General features: G+C 45.9%; 1 protein-coding gene across 3 annotated transcripts in view; it reads right to left on the bottom strand.

The window, feature by feature from the left end:
- The window catches only part of CBX7 (chromobox 7), a 25,484-nt gene extending 10,742 nt beyond the window's left edge, over window positions 1-14,742 (bottom strand). The window contains exons 1-6 of one of the 3 annotated variants that reach the window (XR_013394384.1): window positions 14,318-14,742; window positions 12,002-12,045; window positions 5,999-6,064; window positions 4,954-5,020; window positions 3,587-3,923; window positions 931-1,082 (exon numbers count right to left, since the gene is read on the bottom strand). Coding sequence is in view for 2 of the 3 variants with exons in the window: in XM_077934961.1 (XP_077791087.1) it covers window positions 1,060-1,082; window positions 3,587-3,923; window positions 4,954-5,020; window positions 5,999-6,064; window positions 12,002-12,045; window positions 14,318-14,386 (606 nt within the window). In the remaining variant the exon portion in view is untranslated. The remainder of the gene's footprint in view (window positions 1-930; window positions 1,083-3,586; window positions 3,924-4,953; window positions 5,021-5,998; window positions 6,065-12,001; window positions 12,046-14,317) is intronic. The other 2 variants (XM_077934961.1, XM_028745961.2) reach the window with 2 other exon arrangements.

Raw genomic sequence — 14,742 nt, 5'->3', positions numbered from 1 at the left:
ACACAGTCACAGACCAATAAATATGTGGCCTATGCAAACCACCTCAAACCCACTTTACAGGCTATAGGATTGAGACCTGCCCCCACCTGCTTATTCACTAAGCCAGTGGTTTTCAACCAGTCTGCCATGGCACCCTGGGGTGCCTTGAATGATGGTCAGGGCTGCCGCAGGCAACAATGGCCTCTGTCCCTCTTCCCTTCCCTCCCTTCCTCTGATGCCCTCGTGTCTCTGCCTCCCAAAAGCTTGCATAGATGTTTGTGGCAGCAGCTCTGGCTACAAGCTCACCATGTGAATGGTGCCTCTGGGGCTGGCCAGGGGGTGCTTCCCAGGCCCCTGTGGGGCAGGGCTAGGAGGCACCTCTCTTTATGGCAGCTCAGAGACCAGGGGCGGCTGCCTGCAGGACTCCCAAGGAGGCTGAGGGAACACTCCACAAGGGAGGGTGTTTGAGAAAGGGTGGGAGCTTGCCAGCTCTGCAGGCAAGGGGTGACATAACTGGTCAAGGGAGTCGTGGACCCAAAAAGGTTGAAAACCTCTGCACGAAGCAAATCCTCTCACTTAAAAGGGATATAGTTTGGTATTGGGTTTACACTGTGCAACAAACCAAGGAGATATTTTCCAGATGCTTGTTATATGAAAAAGGAGAATTCGCCACAGAAAAGTTAAAAGGAGATGCTGTGCTTTCCAAATCCCTCAAAATGAGTTTCCTTTTAGTGTCAAGTGGGAATTTACATTTCCTCTCCTCCATAGGAGTTTCATGACACATTTATTTACCCAAATGGCCTCAGCAACAGCTGAGAATGAGGGGCCCGCTTCCTAGACTTCTCATTTGGGACCTTATACATAAAAAAGCAGCAGCAATAATCCCACCCCCATGCCAAAAGAGATACATGGAGAGGGGAGGGAGGGAGGCCTCCATCTTCTCTTATTTACCTGTTCTGCACCCTCCTGTCCCACCTGGGAATGGAAAGTGGGCCCTTTAACTGGGTATTCCTGGCATCTCTCTCGGATATCTGAGGTGTCTCTACTCTCACCTGAGAAAGGCTCCATTTCTCCCCGACACTACCCGGGATTCCACATGTGTGCTCACGTTGAAGGGAGAATAAAAAAAATAAGGTTTACATTTCTCTAGTAGAATTTGTCAGCTACACCTCAAGGGGCTTCACAATGAAAGCTACAATGGAAGGCTCCAAAGTACCCCACAAAATGCAGCAGCCATATTGTGTCATTGGGACTTGAGAAGAACTAGTCAACATCTTGGCTCGCAGCTGCAAATAATCTAAACCCCACTTTGCTCTTTCCAAACCAACAGTGCAGAAAGTGCAAATATCAACACAGATGGACACTCCTGTCAGGTGCCTGTTTTATTTATTAGGATATTCATATACCACTATTCATTTTTTTAAAAAAAATCAGAGCGGTTTACAACCATCATACACAAAACCCTATAGAAAACCATATAAAGATCTAAAAGCAGAGGTCAAGTAACAATTACAGAAGGGTATTTTCTGAACTGCAACCATGAGCTTGGCAGCATTTCTACCTCCAGGGATAATCTTCTGCTTTCCCCGCCTGTCACTGTGGGGAACCGCAGGCCGAGGGGGCCAAATGCAGCCCCTGAAACTCCCCCCAGGCCACACTCCTTCACTAGCCCTGCCTCACACCCCAAGTACTCCCTCCCTCCATATTTATTTATAATGAAACATAAGAAAGTATAATAACAGATGTCAAATAAAATAGCAAAAGTATGAGAGACTATCTAGAACTAAACATATAGGAACAAACTTCCATACCAAACTCACACATAATTAGTATCCCAAGGTCCCTACATTTTCACTTTTAAACAGTTTTTTTTTTTTTAAGTAAGTTTTCTAGGCCTAAAGGTTGCAAAGGTAGGCTTTACCATCTACAGACAATGCCTGTTGAAACTTTAGAAGCTACAATTTGCATGCACTTGACTTTAAAGTCCTTCTTGGATGGGCAAAGCTCCCTGACTAGAAGATGTAAAATAAGTTATTTTTAATGAAGCAAGTTTGCTTTATTTGCATATATGCAAGTTGTAGAATGCAGCTTTCTTGGCACATGATCCAGTTTTCCACAGGAACATCCCCCTCCCCCTCAAAGAATGGAGTCCATACAAACCTCCTGGTGAGGATGGCACACTGGGTTTCAGCAGTCCCACTTAGCCCCCCAAGCAATGCATGTGTGTGAAGATCACTATAAAAGCTCTCCAACACGAAAGTGTTCCTCTACTAAAGAAAGAGACTTCCTATATACTAAGAAGTTTATATGCATTTTATACCAATCTAGGCTTTCCTTCATGAAGCCCAATTGATACAGTTCAGCTGAGGGTGTGTAAACCGGGGAAGGAAGGACCACCAGCCCAAAGACCAGACCTGGCTCCTTCCAAATACAGTTGTACCTTGGTTCTTGAACACTTTAGTACTCGTACGTTTTGGCTCCCAAACGCCACAACCCCGGAAGTGTTCCAGTTTGTGAATGTTTTTTGGAAGCCAAACATCTGACACAGCTTCTGCTTGACTGCAGGAAGCTCCTGCAGCCAATTGGAAGTCGCGTCTTGGTTTTCGAACGGCTTTGAGAGTCGAACGGACTGTCGTAACGGATTAAGTTTGAGAACCAAGGTACCACTGTAATTTTTTGGGCCTGAGGCGACTTCAGCACATGGTTCTTGAAGGGTTTGCTACAAGTCCACCACAAAAAATTAGCTACCCCCAGTACAGATTGATCTCTATTAGATATTCTTTGAGATACCCACTAGCCCTCTCCTGAGCTACAATTCCCAAGGTTTTCAGGAAATAACTCTTAAACCACTTTAAATATGTAGCATAGATATACACCCAAGAGACCACAGGGAGGTGGGGAGAAACTTCTCTACCAACATGGCTTCTTCTTCTTCTGTGATGGTCACGCAGAGTAAGAACCCAGACAAGAAGCGCATTCACAGGCCAGCTGTCATTAAGAAGCCGTGCAGAACATCAAGCCTGAAGGATGACATTAAACGCTTCCTATTGTGGGGATTTGGCAGGAGAGCGGCAGCACTGCCTGCACAGACCCTGCTGGTCTGCCCGGACTAGTGAATGAACAGCATGGAAATGAGCACCAGTGTCAAGTGGTGATCAGATTTAGAGTGTCTACTAACCAAACACTCAGGGTTGTCTCCATCTAAGCCACACGCAGCTGAAATCAATGGACTTGACTAACTTAAGCCCATTGGTTTCAATAGGTCTGCTCCAAGTAGGACTTAGCTGGGAACAATCCTAGATCAGATTTAGTCTACTAACCAAACACTCAGGGTTATCTCCATCTAAGCCACACACAGCTGAAATCAATGGACTTGACTAACTTAAGCCCATTGGTTTCAACAGGTCTGCTCCAAGTAGGACTTAGCTGGGAACAATCCTAGATCTGAGATTTTCCCCTTCAGGTCAACCTGCAGGGGTAGCTGGCAAATAAAGGGTGAGCCCCAAATGGCATGCACGGTGTGCAACAGTTAAGAGAGGAACCTGGAGGCCCAAGCAAGTGAGATGAGATGGGCTCTACGTAGCTGGGGGTGTCTGCCAGCGCTTACCTTCTTTGCTGGCAGGTTGCGTGGCCTCATCCCAGTCGCTGGGGGTCTGCCTCTCCTCCAATGCCACTGGCTCCTTCAGGAAGAACTCCCGCCGACGGTTCCGATTCTCCAGGCTCGCCATGCGGGTGAACTTCTTCCTCGAAAGGCGCAGGTACTTCTGGTTCTTGCTCTGCTTCCGAAGCGGGAAGGGCAAGACAGTCGCTCCACTCTTCTCGGGCAGCTCAGTCTGCCCTCCCTTGGCTAGGCTGTTTCCTCCTCCCCCAAACCGCCGTGACAGAGAAAAGCAGAGTTTCTCTTTCCCTTTGTGTGCGCTTCGCAGGTCCATGCTATACAGCCTCTGCAAACGGAGAGGAAAAAAAATCACAATTCTGCAAAAGCCCCTGTATTTCTATGAACACCTGTAGCCACAGAACCATAACATCCTTGAAGAACTAGCTCAATATGCTCTTCACCTTATGATATATGTGTACACACACACACAAACATATTAATAATAATTATTTAAAGGTAAAGGTAAAGGTACCCCTGCCCGTTCGGGCCAGTCTTGCCAGACTCTAGGGTTGTGCGCTCATCTCACTCTATAGGCCGGGAGCCAGCGCTGTCTGCAGACACTTCCGGGTCACGTGGCCAGTGTGACAAGCTGCATCTGGCGAGCCAGCGCAGCACACGGAACGCCGTTTACCTTCCCTATTTATCTACTTGCACCCAAAGGTGCTTTCGAACTGCTAGGTTGGCAGGCGCTGGGACTGAACGACGGGAGCGCACCCCGCCGCGGGGATTCGAACCGCCGACCTTTCGATCGGCAAGTCCTAGGCGCTGAGGCTTTAACCCACAGCACCACCCGCGTCCCCAATAATTATTTACACAGAAGCAAAAAAACTGTAATGGAGAATGATCAACAGGACCAGAACACATTAAGCATTACTTTGAACACACAATAGTGTGCAATGCATCTATCTGATGGGAAAAATTAAGCCAAACTAGAGATCTGTAGGGTAACTTTGCCTGAAAATGTGTACCCAGCGATTCTTACATTTTAAAGAAAAGTGTTTTGTTTTAATTAGCTTCAAGATTTGGAGCCGGTGAGCTGCGTTCAGAACCATGATTTGACAATAATTGCACTGATTGTTTTGGCCTTGGTGGTTGGGGATGAACTTTGTGTTTTTTCTTGTTATGTTTGCTTCCTTTCTTTTTCTGTCAGCCGCTTTGAGCAACTCTTTTGTGGAGGGACAAGCAGGGCATATATTTTCAAAATAAATGTAGAAGTACTTAAAAATATATATATGCATGTAGTGGATAGCTGAGTCGGTACAGCAATGATGGGACTTAGGAATGGACAGCGTAATTCAACAAACTTGGGCCCTTACCTGCAGCAAGAGACGTTTTGGTTTGGGGCCTCTCTTCCTGTAACCTGAGGCACGATCTTTCTCTTCCCTGAGGAGACAGAAGATACCTAGCAATTCTATTTGTTAACACAGCAAGAGCACCAACAAGGTCGCTTGTTGATCCAGGTTATTTAAGGCATATCACAGAGCTGTTGCTTGTGCAAATACAAATCGTAGTGGAGAAGGGGGGATACTTTCATTTGGCTTGGTTGGTAGTTGGAGCTATACTCCCCCCCTCCCCCACAACCTAATTCAGCAATGCTTTACCGAGTCGATACCTACCTGCTATACAAGCAATAACTGGGATCGACAGTTTGGTGCATGCAAGCACACAAGAATACACAAAACCCTACGTGATGGATATCACAGTCTAAAGCCGGCTTACGCTGCTGGTTTCACCATTGAGCATAGTTTTGTGGTTCACACACAGCGGGAAGCTCTGGTTAACTGCTATATCCTGCCTTGTTTTGTTGCCGGTTCAAAGGGTGAATGGCAGGAAAGGGACTGAGTACATTCACACATAGCTTGTGCATGCCCTGCTTTAGCAAGTCAGGATTTTCAGCTTAGTGTTATGTGCTAATGCAACCAATGGTAATTCCCATTGGACTAGGTAAGATACTGATATTTTAGACCCTAACTACACATTATGGGAAGACACATGGCTGCTGCTGCTGGCATACATCTATCCGACATGGGTTGGTGGCACATATTGATTTTCCTAGTAACATGCAGTCCAGACAGCTAGGAATATTGTCATTTGTCTTATTACTGGGCAGGTGAAGAGGCTGCAGCATATTCTGGGAACTCTTCACACTGGGATGCTCTCAGGTAATTGAGCCACAGCACAGAAGCCTCTGTTCAGCTGGGTGCCTGCTCTTTAGATTAGAATAAAGAGCTTGATTATTAGCTCTCCGTGCCTTGAAAGGGGAAGAGAGAAACTCTTGAGCCAACCTGACCATGCTAGATCTCTTTGATGCAAGGCCTCTCGTTTTAACCTCTCCCCAAAATAAAAAGGAAATATTCTTACTTCTCTTCATAAGCCATCACCAGGCGAGGGTCAAGAATGTGATCCTCTGGCTCCCATGTGCTGTATCTAAGAGGAAAAAACGTCAAGAGAAAACCATCAAATGGTTTCTGGTCAAGTAGGGTGTCGTTAGCACTGTCAAACTTCTAGCACTTTCCCCCTTATCAACTGGAGACTACAATCCACTCAACAGCTGAAAAATAAAGTATTTGCATTTCCCACCCAAGGGTTCTGCCAATAAATTCTTAAAATAAAATTTATACCATACCCTTCTACTTCCGTACATGGAATGGATCAAATAAGTGACCATCCTTCTTTGAAAAAAGGGGATCATAAACTCTGTGCTCTCAGTCTTAAATCTGCCTGTTGCAGCCAACAGAAAACCGGATTCCCACAAAACGTCTCCGATGCAGAACCCTGTGCATTCCACCAGCTTATTCTTTCAATGGCAGGATCTTACTAGGCTACTAGATTTGGAGACGCTACAGTGTTTCTTGCCTGCGTAGTTAATGACTTTAGAGCTGTGAAGTATGATTCATTAAAGCTTTTTTTTTAAAAAAAGAATTCAGAAACTGATCTCTGAACACATGGTACTTTAGAAGTATTTTTACCCTTCCTGTCAATCAACTACGGTTCCAGAAGGTGGCATAAAATTTAAAAACCAACACAAAATACAATACAAAGCCACCCAGCAGGGAAGAGGAACAAATTCCAACCAGGAAATCGGGGGGCGGGGCGGGGGGGAGAGACAAAAGACCCTCCAGAAAAGCATCGTCATAGGCTTCAAGCAGGCAGGAATATGGCAGGGGAAAGAGAGAGAATGAATGAAAGAAAAAAACAAACACTGTGACCACATTTCCTGTGGTGGATACATACATAGAATGGTCCTCTGAAGATGATTTAAATGCCCAGGTTGACATATGTGGGAGAAGGCCATCCTTAAGATAGGTAAGGTAAAGGGACCCCTAACCATTAGGTCCAGTTGTGGCCGACTCTGGGGTTGCGGCGCTCATCTCGCTTTATTGGCTGAGGGAGCCGGCGTACAGCTTCTGGGTCAAGTGGCCAGCATGACTAAGCCGCTTCTGGTGAACCAGAGCAGCACACAGAAATGCCGTTTACCTTCCCACCGGAGCGGTACCTATTTATCTACTTGCACTTTGACATGCTTTCGAACTGCTAGGTGGGCAGGAGCAGGGACCGAGAAACGGGAGCTCACCCCGTCGCAGGGATTCAAACCGCCAACCTAGTGATCGGCAAGTCCCAGGCTCTGTGGTTTAACCCACAGCGCCACCCGCGTCCCTATCCTTAAGATACCCTAACCCATTTACAGATAGGTAGCCGTGTTGGTCTGCCATAGTCAAAACAAAAAAAATTCCTTCCAGTAGCACCTTAAAGACCAACTAAGTTAGTTCTTGGTATGAGCTTTCGTGTGCATGCACACTTCTTCATATACCAGGTATCTGAAGAAGTGTGCATGCACACGAAAGCTCATACCAAGAACTAACTTAGTTGGTCTTTAAGGTGCTACTGGAAGGAATACCCTAACCCATATTACTTTTATGGCAATTAAAAAATCAATCAATCAAAGCCAGCCTGTTGAATTGTGCTCAAACTATAAGACATTACAGTTTCTATGAAGACACTACAGTTTCTATGAAGACACTACAGATTCTACAGTGTACTTCAAGTGACTCACCATCATCAACTTCTTAGCAATGTATTCTGGGCCAGTGGATGCTTCCAAACATGGCAGCTCCATGTACAGTACATTACTGTAATCTAGCCTGGATGCCATCAGAGAATTACGCTAGCGCTCTCTCTCTGTATATATATATTTATATATAGTACAGCAATGCTAATAGATGTTTATGGCTCACTGTGATGTGCAGAAGCAGGCCAGTGTGGTTGCAAGAGGAGAGGATGTTGCAGATGTTGATGGCGTCAAGGTGAACGTTAAGTTTTTAACACATTAGGGAGGTGAAAAATCTTCAGTAGTAAAAGTTATTTTGAAAACAGTTAGAGAAGAGCTGCTGTTTATGCCACAGGTATAATTTCTTCTAAATGATACACAAAATGTGTTTAAAAAAAAAGATAAGAGAGGGAAGAGGTGGGGAATGTGTTAATAGCTGCTAAAGTGCTTATAGCAAATAATTTGAGGTAGCTTTGGTAACTTAGTCACCCCATATTATCTTGTAAGCCAGTAGCAGTTTTATGACTGCACAGTGGAAAGGAAAAAAGTCTATGCAGAGATGTATGATGAAATGGCAGCTATTGATATTTCTTTTGGTATGAAAAACATTCTGCAAACAGGGTTTATGCTTTAAAGAAAAACTGTATATATAATATACACAGACAGGGTAGCAGTCAATTAAGTTTGACTCCGAAAGTAGACCTATGGAAATTAATGGACTTAACTTGGACATGTCCATTCATTTCGGTTGGGTCTATCTGAGTAGAACTTAGTTGAATCCCACCCATAGAGACACAGTTGCAGCACCTACACGTCAAGGTAAACCATAAATCATTTCTCACAAGCCAACTGCACCCAGCTGCTCCTTCCTGCTTGTACTGGGGAGAAACAAAGCATGATCCCTTGTTCAAACCTGGCGCTAAGCCATGGATCATGGCTCATTTCTCTCCAGGACAAGCAGGTTAGAGCACAGCAGGCATATTTGGAACAAGCCAGTGTTTATGGTGTGCGCTGATACACAAACCAGGTCAGTGGGATTGCAACAGAAGATAATGTAGATTTTCTCCACGTTTACTTTTCTAAAATAATAATGAGATTATCTTTCTGCAGCAGTAAATAAATAAATACAAAAAAACCTTCCATTCTGGTGACCTGTCAAAGAATTAGAAGATGAATCTCAGAGGCAGCATAGGATCAGGATTTGAGATAATCTCAGCTTTAATCCTAACTCAGGAATTGACTTTCTGGGCACCCCTAGGCAAATTCCCATCTCTCCAAGTTATCACAGCTTTTTCTTGCCAAGCTGAAAGGCGGGGTATAAATATTTTTTTAAATCAATAAATTGCTCAGCCTTGATTTTCTCCTGCAATGTGAAATGGAAAAAACCCAGCGGCTGACTCCCACATGCCTGCCTTGCAGCAGGCTTTTTTCCCTTTCTTTTTTTTTTTACCTGCCCTGAGGCTTTAGGGAATGAGGTGTGATGTTAAATAAGTCAATACATTTACTTCAGAAGATGTCTCTCACATCCAGCTCTCAGGGGAAGGGCAAGGTTATAAATAGCTTACATCGCCAGCTTCCTTTTCATTAATTCTTATTCAGCCCTCATCATTAGCCAAGCTCTACCTCCCAGTAAGAGCTCTTCCTCCACCCCTGCCATCTTCCTTCCAGCCTGCTGTACCACCAAATAAAGTTACCAAACCAGAAAAATAAAAATGCGAGCTGAGCTTGCTTTCTACCTCCTTGCTGCACAGAATGTTGGCATTTGTTTTAAGCTGCGAGGGAAAGAGAGGCTAAGGATTCCTTACAGAAGGCAGCGGAGCTGGCAAGCGTTTGGGGTTGGGGGGGAGAGAAGAAGACTAACGGATAGGGAATGTATTAGATCTTTTTTAAAATGTCCTATGGGTGTTGGCCATTCCTCTGCAGTTTAGCTTCTTGCTTGACTGCGGTGAGAAAACACTGCATACAGTATAGAAAAACATTGCAGCTCGGCACACGTAGACACACACACAGAGAGAGAGAGAGAGAGAGAGAGAGAGAGAGAGAGAGAGAGAGAGAGAGAGAGGCCAGACTGCAGCAGAACTGCAGACCACGCATTCTGGAAAATACAAGTCACATGATTGCCTCCCTCCTCCCCCCCCTCCAAACCCAAGTTGTAAACAAGCTTGCAGCTGACTCAGAGCCATAACCCTTCAAATCCCTGGCTCTGAGCTCCTATGGGTGGGGCATGCAGGCCATTTTCATTATTATTAAAAAATTGTTTGGAAAAGGCATCCAGAAAATCAAGAGGAAAGGAAGAGAGCCTGAGCAGGGGGGAAACTAGGGAGGAGAGAGGCCAAACAGTTTGAAGCATAACCATTTGCCTGCTTTCTTCAAGCCACAGTGGAAGAACTGGCACAAAACCGGGAAGGGTTATGGAGTAAGATGGAACGCAGACACACAGAGATATTATGCAGGTATCAAAAGTTGAGATAAGATGAACAGGAATGTGTTAGGATGAACGGATGCAGAAATGGGGGGGTGCTGTACATTGCTAGTGGTTTACAACATATTCAGTGGAAATCAAGAAAATGAACAAAATGTATTTTTAGCTGTATTTTAAGCACAGCTACAACCTTCATGTTCTTAAAATAAATTATCGGTCGATCTTCAGAATGGTTTGTTCATTTATTGGTGGATCTAAGAAGCCCTTATTTTTTCAGTCCTAGGAAAAGCTATGAGCTCATCGTATCCTTATTTTAGCGTTTGTTTCACTATGGAGCTTGAGGGTGGGGGGAGATAGAGCAGCGGAAGACGGCTGTGTGGAACTTAAAGAGTGCCACTGAAAAATAGTGGAAAATCACCATGGATTAGGAAACAGCAATAGTACACTCCTCTCTCTCCTTAAACATGATGTGACTAACGAATAAATCCAGCCAAACTCTAATTTGAAGCCATCTTGGGGGAAGTGTTTAGCTAATGAGCTTGACAACACCATGTTGTCAGCAGCAGCACACATTGTTAATATGGAAGACAGAACGTATGGTCAGGACACAGCTCTCTTCCTGGTCCAAAAAGGAATATTTTTTGCTGTGGCTACACAGAGAGCTCAGACCGAGCAGGAAGGTGGGTACGCTCTGCTCTGTTTTTGCAGAGTGGCTATATTCTTGCAAGTTATTAAATTGCAGCTTCTGGATTGCATCTGACATGAACAGGCACTTAGCCCCTTCTCAGTTATTTCATTAAAACGGGGTGGGGGTGGGGCTGTGACCCTCTGGGTGCTGCTGAACTACAACTTCCAGCATCACTGGCCATGCTGGGAGAGCTGGAGTCCCAACAACCTCTTGGAGGGCTTCAGTTCCCACATACCCCTGCATTAAAATATGCAAGATACTACTCTGCCCGCACTATAATCCCACATGGGTAGAAGAAAGCAGATGCCTCCCTATTGCAATGCAGTTTCCTCTGGGGAGGCATTAACTAGCAATAAACACCAGGCATCAAACTTGCAGCTGTTTAAGCGATATCTCGGTGGAAACGCCTCTGAAAGAAATAACGAGTGGCAGGTACTGCCTCATCCAAAAGGAGGGGTGAGGGGAGCATTATGCAGCCAAATGTATGTTAATACCTCACTGGAAGCTTATTGACAGGTATCCACAAACCCACTCAGGAGGGTCAGGGGCAAATACACCCAGCCCTCCTTGGACAGCAGCACTGTAAAGATATATTGCAGTATTTTGCAGCTATAATGAGGAGCCTTATTTTCACTGCAGTTTTCGATCAGGTGAAAAAGCACTGCTCCTTCTCTTCTTCATACTGCCCCCCATATGAGAGGTGACTGTGCCCCTCTCCCGAGTCCTCTGTACGCACTAGAGAATGCTGCAGAGAAGGGGACATTGCGACCGACCACAAATAATGGCTTGGTGCTAAGCCAGCATTTGTGGACCCCTGTTTACTGTTCTGCTGTCACTCTACTGGAGTTGGAGCAAACACTTAGATCTGCATCCCATGCTCTCTAAAAAGACTTGAAGAGCAACTATTTCCTTGGGACTACCCCTGTGGTTTCTTTTTTTTAGAAGACTTAAGTTTAAGGTACTGTATCTTTAGGGTTCCAGAGGAAAAGGAGCCACCTGCTAATGAACGAACTGTTTCCATCACCAGTCCAGGGATACGTATTTGAAGAAAATGTTTAAGAAATTAGAACTCTTGGTTAAATAGGGCCAGGAAGGGAAGTAAGGAAAGAATGGTGTTCCTTTTGGAAGTGGGGTCAACAAGAAACAAAACACAAATGACAGATAATTAACACAAATGCAGCTTTACAAATATACCCCAGCACTTACTTGGGGGGCCATCCTTTCCATTTCACAAGATATTCCACTTTACCCTATGGGAGGGAAAGGAGAGACAAAAGAAAAAACAAAATCAATAACCGAAAAAAGTAAAGTAAATTGGGTTGGCAGGATGTGAACCATAATAAACCCCTTCACAAATTTCAACTTGTCCAATTCCTCGCATTGGAAATTTAAGCACCTCCTCACTGAGCTACATCCCTAGGTAAGTTTGCCATGCAGACCTAAGCAATGGCCCTTTTTCAAGAGGGTCTTCTTCCAGAACGATCAGCTAGAAAGCATATACAGAGACCCAAAAGAAAGACGAATCAAAGCATATGCATGCAATTAAGAAGGAATGCTTAAGCATTGGAAATAAAAATGTCCTTTTAAAAGAAATTCTGAAGGATCCTGCCGCATTGCTTGCTCGATATCTGTCTGCCTTGCTCTTCTCATTCCCTCTCCTACGAAACACCTCTCTCTTGGCAGGCAAGCTCTCTACTTACAGCATTCTGTAATATGATGGATCACATGTCATCTTCTAGATGGTCTATAATCTTATAAAAATGAATGGAAATGGAGCATGTGGCTGGGCTACAGGAATGGTTCTCAATGTCTCAGGCAGACCTATCCAGGTAGCTGCTAGGGGAGGTATCATTTCCCACTCCACCCTGTTTACACATCCTCATTGACCCACAATAAAGGATGCCAGCCTACCTGTCAATTTAATACAGAAGGTTTTGTTCCTCTACTGCATGATCAGCAAGCCAACCCTAAAGTGATGGTTTCATTTCCTACCATACATGGATGGATAAGGAAGGCAGGGGGAATAAATACTGAACAATCAGCAGCGTTCAGAGATTATAGGCGTGCTGAGCTAGTATGATGTGATACGGTTCTTTTTGGCCCTGTGACAGTTGTTTCCAAAGTGAATAACTCATCCCCTCTAGGAAGGACTGTGAAGATGCATAAGACCAGAAGGACAAAAAAATTGGGGGGACCCACCACCTATCATTATCATAAATTTTAAGTATGATGCTATTTCCATTTCCAGAATGGGTTGCCTTAACTTGCAAAAGTCAAGGAAAGGTTCCTAACCCTCTGGTGTGAAATTATACATCTAGGGATAACAGCGCAATCTTAACCATGTCTGCTCAGAAGTAAGTCCTTCTGAATTTAATGGGGCTTACTCCCAAGTAAGTAATATTAGGACTTTACCCCAAGTCACCCAAATGTCAAGATGTTCACAGCCTCTCAATGTCCAAGTTGTTGAGAAAGCCCTTCATACAGAGAGATGGGTGGTAGTCATATTTTCCATTGCAAAACAATGGGCTGGCGGCCCCTAAGAAACTGATAGCACAGAGACCCCCCAAAGGCAGATAAAGCATACAGTGAATTGCTCACTTGAAATGAATGGCCTAAACAACAAGGCAAAGCTCTGACAAGAACACCATCAGGTCCATGCAATAACACTCAGATGTTCCAGCGCCCATCTCAAGTTTCAATCATGCCTTTGGTGCCAACCACCATATATTTAAAGCTGGCAGGGCTTCCAGGAGACCCAACCCGTTCCTCTTTCCCATAGGAGTGGCAATGAGGGAAGTGGAGGAAATGGTAGGGGCTTTGAGAATGCGATACCCGCTAACGGGCATGTTGGATGTTTCTCCAGGAGAACTCCTTCTACTGCAACACCTCCACTTTACTATGGGGGCAAGTAAGGTTCCAAAGTGAGCCTAAGGGTGTGCAATCTAGATGCACACTTGCCGCTGACCTAGGAGTAAGCCTTGTTGAAGTCAATGGCATTTACTTCCCAGTAGAAACAGGCAGAGCAACACTGGGCGAAGTCATGCCCCCTGTGTCCACCCTCCAGCAAGGGTGCCAAGCGGTGGAAACCATTTGTGCCAATCACCACAACTACCACACAACCTCGCCTGGAGCATGACAGCCAACCTATGCCCATGCCTTCAGGGGAGGGAGAGTGACAAGGGCTTCACTGCCGCCCCCTGGCGGCGGGATAACGAGACGCTCCGCCGCCACGCCCCCCTTACTCGCACCGTGGCATGCGTATGAGATGTGGGGCGTGGGGGTGGGAAGCATACGATACCAGGCTGTTACTTACAGCACCACCACTCCTAGAGGCTTCTCCTAGGCGCGTTGGAGCCGCTTTGACCCCTGCCTAGGAGTCAGTCACCTAGATGAGGCTTAGAAATAGAAATCAAAGCGGGGCCCGCGTGCCTCCCTCCTACCTATTTGACCGCTGTTTGCAGCCGGAGTAGTGGGGCGGGGGGGAGAGAGAACACGAGTGGGGAAGACGCCAGCAGAACCCACCTTCCTTATGCGCTTCTTCCTGATGCTTTCCACCGCAAACACCTGCTCCCCGATAGCGGAAAGCTCCATACAGGGAGAAGACGGCGAGGAGGAGGAGGAGGAAGCGAAGGCGGCTGCTCGCGGATTCAGCGCTGCGTGGCGCGGGCTCCTGATTTTGCTGCTGTTGCTGCAGCTCTCGCGCTTACTTACTCCACACTCACACGCGCGGCGGGGCGGGGGGGGAGAGGGAGGGAGAGAGATAGACGCACGCACACCCCTCGCGCGCTCCGGCACGCCGCCTCTAACGTTCCATTTTAGAACCTGCGCAACATTTTCCCAGGCGCGCGCGCTAGGGAGAGCAGCGCCCCCGCCCTCCTTTTCTCGCGAGCGCCGGCTGTCAGCGAGGCACCGAGCGCACGGAAGGAGCAGCCGCGCCAGCCTCAGAC

The sequence above is a fragment of the Podarcis muralis genome, chromosome 10 (genome assembly GCF_964188315.1).
Source record: "Podarcis muralis chromosome 10, rPodMur119.hap1.1, whole genome shotgun sequence".
Taxonomy (NCBI): domain Eukaryota; kingdom Metazoa; phylum Chordata; class Lepidosauria; order Squamata; family Lacertidae; genus Podarcis; species Podarcis muralis.
This window is presented reverse-complemented; position numbering and strand designations above follow the sequence as displayed.